This window comes from Acanthamoeba castellanii, assembly GCF_000313135.1.
Source record: "Acanthamoeba castellanii str. Neff unplaced genomic scaffold scf7180000084664, whole genome shotgun sequence".
Classification (NCBI taxonomy): domain Eukaryota; phylum Discosea; order Longamoebia; family Acanthamoebidae; genus Acanthamoeba; species Acanthamoeba castellanii.
The window spans coordinates 546,593-547,631 of record NW_004457466.1 but is presented as its reverse complement, the minus strand read 5'-3'; the positions used below and the strand labels follow the sequence as shown (position 1 = coordinate 547,631).

General features: G+C 66.0%; 1 protein-coding gene across 1 annotated transcript in view; it reads right to left on the bottom strand.

Moving 5' to 3' along the window:
* Window positions 1-5: 5 nt before the first annotated feature.
* The window catches only part of ACA1_371330 (5-amino-6-(5-phosphoribosylamino)uracil reductase), a gene marked incomplete at both ends in the record, with an annotated part of 1,340 nt that continues 306 nt past the window's right edge, over window positions 6-1,039 (bottom strand). Inside the window, 4 exons of the mRNA XM_004340279.1 lie at window positions 6-399; window positions 468-674; window positions 768-912; window positions 987-1,026. Of these exons, the coding sequence (XP_004340327.1) occupies window positions 6-399; window positions 468-674; window positions 768-912; window positions 987-1,026 (786 nt within the window). The remainder of the gene's footprint in view (window positions 400-467; window positions 675-767; window positions 913-986; window positions 1,027-1,039) is intronic.

The window sequence follows — 1,039 nt, the reverse complement described above, 5'->3', positions numbered from 1 at the left end:
CCGACCTTGTCGGCCCGGTCCTCGGCGAGGAATCGGCTCTGGAGCTTGCCGCCGCCCTCGATCAACACCTGGAGAATGCCCCTCTGGGCCAGCGCGGTGAGCACCGCGTCGAGGTCCAGGCCCTGGCCGACCACCTTTTCGCCCACCCGGACCACCTCGACGCCCCGGTCGCGCCACAGCTGGGCCACGTCGGCCTTGACGCGTTCGGAGGTGAAGATGAGCGTCGAGCCCAGGGAGACGTCGAGCAGCGGGCCGTCGACGATCTTGCCGGTCGAGTCGAGCGCGACCCGCAGCGGCGTCACGGTCTCGGCGCCGGCCACGCCTCGCACGTTGAGCCGCGGCCTGTCCTTCAGCGCCGTGTTCGATCCCACGATGATCGCTTGCGACCCGGCGCGAAGCCTTTGAATTCAAACCAGGTGATTAGTGTCTGTGCGGTGTGCGTGTGCGTGTGCGGTGTCTAGTAGTACCGGTGGCCGTCCTGTCGCGCGTTTTCGCCGGTGATCCACTGCGAGGTGCCGTCCTCGCAGGCGATGCGGCCGTCAAGGCTCATCGCCGCCTTTATGACCACGTAGGGCTTGCCGCTCGAGCGCTGGTGCACGAACGGCAGGAGCGACTGCTTGGCCTCCGCCTCGCACACCCCGACCACCACCTCGACCCCCGACTCGCGCAGAAGCCTGCGTACACCACCACCACGCCCAGCACCCACGTCAGCTCATTTGTTATCGACTGCGCTGCGCTCTTGAGAAGGCGGAAAAGAAAGACCGTACTTGATGCCCTGGCCGTTGACGCGGTCGTCGGGGTCGACGAAGGCGATGACCACCCGCGCGGCGCCGACCTCGAGCAGTTTCCTATCGCACGGCGGCGTGCGGCCGGTGTGATGGCACGGCTCCAGCGTCACATAGAACGTGCTCCCTAATACGCCACAGTTGGCAACAGTGTTCAGCCAAGCGGTTGTGTGTGTGGGTGTGTGTTGAGTCGCGGCATACCCTTGAGATCGGCCGCCGTGGCGCCGTTGTCGAGTGCATTCTGGATGGCCTTC